This window comes from Penaeus japonicus, unplaced genomic scaffold, assembly GCF_977035675.1.
Source record: "Penaeus japonicus unplaced genomic scaffold, GWHDUDI00000001_assembly GWHDUDI00000013, whole genome shotgun sequence".
In the NCBI taxonomy this organism is placed as follows: Eukaryota; Metazoa; Arthropoda; class Malacostraca; order Decapoda; family Penaeidae; genus Penaeus; species Penaeus japonicus.
The window spans coordinates 488,195-490,694 of record NW_028234415.1 but is presented as its reverse complement, the minus strand read 5'-3'; the positions used below and the strand labels follow the sequence as shown (position 1 = coordinate 490,694).

The 2,500-nt window shown below is 28.5% G+C and overlaps 1 protein-coding gene across 3 annotated transcripts in view; it reads right to left on the bottom strand.

Moving 5' to 3' along the window:
• Positions 1 to 1,858, bottom strand: part of LOC122260227 (uncharacterized) — a 2,840-nt gene extending 982 nt beyond the window's left edge. The window contains exons 1-2 of one of the 3 annotated variants that reach the window (XM_086542979.1): positions 1,828 to 1,858; positions 320 to 393 (exon numbers count right to left, since the gene is read on the bottom strand). In XM_086542979.1, the coding sequence (XP_086399105.1) occupies positions 320 to 334 (15 nt within the window). In that variant the 5' untranslated portion in view covers positions 335 to 393; positions 1,828 to 1,858. Of the gene's footprint in view, positions 1 to 319; positions 1,014 to 1,816 lie in introns of those variants that run through there. The other 2 variants (XM_086542977.1, XM_086542978.1) reach the window with 2 other exon arrangements.
• Positions 1,859 to 2,500: the final 642 nt, after the last annotated feature.

Here is a 2,500-nt window from a genome sequence, read left to right as displayed (position 1 = left end):
AGAAACTTATTATTAATTTCATGATCATATTACAAGTACCATTAAATACTACACTATACCACTTTTCTGCTTAAAATCCATTAAACTGGATAATAAATGACTGTGATAAATACAATTACCCAAAAGTGATTGGCCATTTTAATATCATATGACGGCTAAGTAGCCTTCAAATTAGTAAATACAGCTACCTATGAACATACATATATGTGCTTCTACATATTCATTGACCTTTCCTACAGCAACATCATATCTGAAGAGAATGGTATATCAGTGTACAAAATATCTTTTTAATAAGAGAGGAACTGAAGCTAAGCCTTACCGAGTATTTGTGCATCTTCTTCTTGGATCTTATTGTCTCAAGAGGGTCTCATCACTTTTGTATTCTTTGGTACCCTGAAAAAAAGTTTTATTGAGAGGAAAAAAGTATTACATGTATACTTTTCATCTGGAAAGTATTTACCCTTGTATTTGTCTCTACTGTATTTCTTGTTGAGATGATAATAAGAGAACAATTTATTTTATGTGACTCTTAATTAGTGGAATGTAAAATTAATAAAAGTATTGGGTATTATTCTGCATACTGGATAAGAGTAATTATTATATTGAGCATAGTTGCTTTATCCGAAAATATGTGTGAACAAATTATCTGTTAGATACATGGCAGGCATGGCATTTGGCAGCAAGAGATACTCAATCTTCTTAAAAACTAGACTCGATGGTATAAAATTTCAGTGACAAAAAAAAAAAAAGGCTAAGCTACATGAGTGTATCTACTATTTTAGGTTTATAAAAGAATCACTGCTTTTGTCTGAGACTTTAACGTGATCAGAATTCACTGCTCTTCTTTAATGATTGGCCCAGATTTTGACATTCTTCCATAATAATCTGCACATTTGTTTTTCTTGAAAGGGACTATGCAAAGATAGTGGAAAACTAGGGAAATTCTCATAATGAATATGTGAGATATCACATATCACTAGATTGTCAAAGAAAGTCCACAGTCATTAATCAAAGATACAATATAAGTGACCACTGTGGCCTCCACAACTAGTAAATACTATCAAATATGAAATCACTCCATGTTCTCTTTAGCAAGAATATATATATATATATATGGTGGTTTCCTGGCCTTTGCTAGAGCACTGGTACAGTCTCTTAGGGGATGTGGTCTGCCTACATTCGAGATTTTTTTTCTAACTTTCCTTTGCCATGTAGTTTCCACATGTTGGTAGCTGCGCAACGTCAAGACAACACAAATCTTAGTACTTTATCATCAAATAAGGCATCAGAATACGTTAAAGTTTTCTTTTCGCAAAAACACCAAAGATATGGAGGCCAGTGGCAGAGTTTCGGATATGGGGTAATGGCTACTGGCCGATAAGCTTATATCTGATAAACATTTACGTCAATTTGAACCAGATATCATACCTTTCTTATAATTCTTGAGGTATATTAGAGCTGATGTATTTTTTTCTCTTTAAATACATATTTTTAAAATCAATCGTAACTCCATGATTAACGAATATCCCTGCACAACCTTAAGAATTTAGGATCAAATACATATTATCATTCAATGACCTTTAAATAAGAATACCACTATCCTTGTGACGTTTAACGATTTTAACTAAAAAATCAACAACGTCACAGAACTCCAACTAAAAACATTATCATTCAATAAATCTTATCATATATAATAATATCCCACTAATTTAACTACTGAAGACGCTCCATGTTCTAATGATTAACTTGACTAATCATGATGAACAACCAATCAATATTTAAATAACAATAAAGAAAGTTTTAAACGAGAACCCACCAAGGTCGCACTTTTCACTTCCGATGTAAACAAACCAGCAGACGACGCGAAGCAACTACGAGCGTAAATATATTTCGTTGTGCCAAGTTTTCAATATTTGTTGGAGGTTATCATTATCATTCCCGTTGTATATTATTACTATTGTTATTATCGTTATTTCTTAATAATGGTAATGATAACGGTAATAATGATTGTAATTATAAGGATGATAATAATAACAATGATAATGATGATAATGATAATAATAATAGTAATGATAATAATGATAATAATAATAATAATAATAATAATAATTATTATTATTATTATTGTTATAATCATTATTATCATTATCATCATTATCATTGATATTATTATTATCATTATTATCATTATCATTATTATTATTATCATTATCATTATTATCATTGTTATCATTATTACTATATTATCTTTATTATTAATAGTAGTACTATTATTATTATTATTATCATTATTCTCATCATTATTATTATTGTTGTTATTATCATTATTATTATTAATATTATTATCATTATTATCATCATTATCATGAGCTCTATTACTGTCAATGTCATTATTGTTATTATCTTTATTGTTATCATTATGATCATTATCATCAATATTTTCATTATCATAATCATTATCGTTATTATCATTGTTATAACTATAATTACTAATATATTC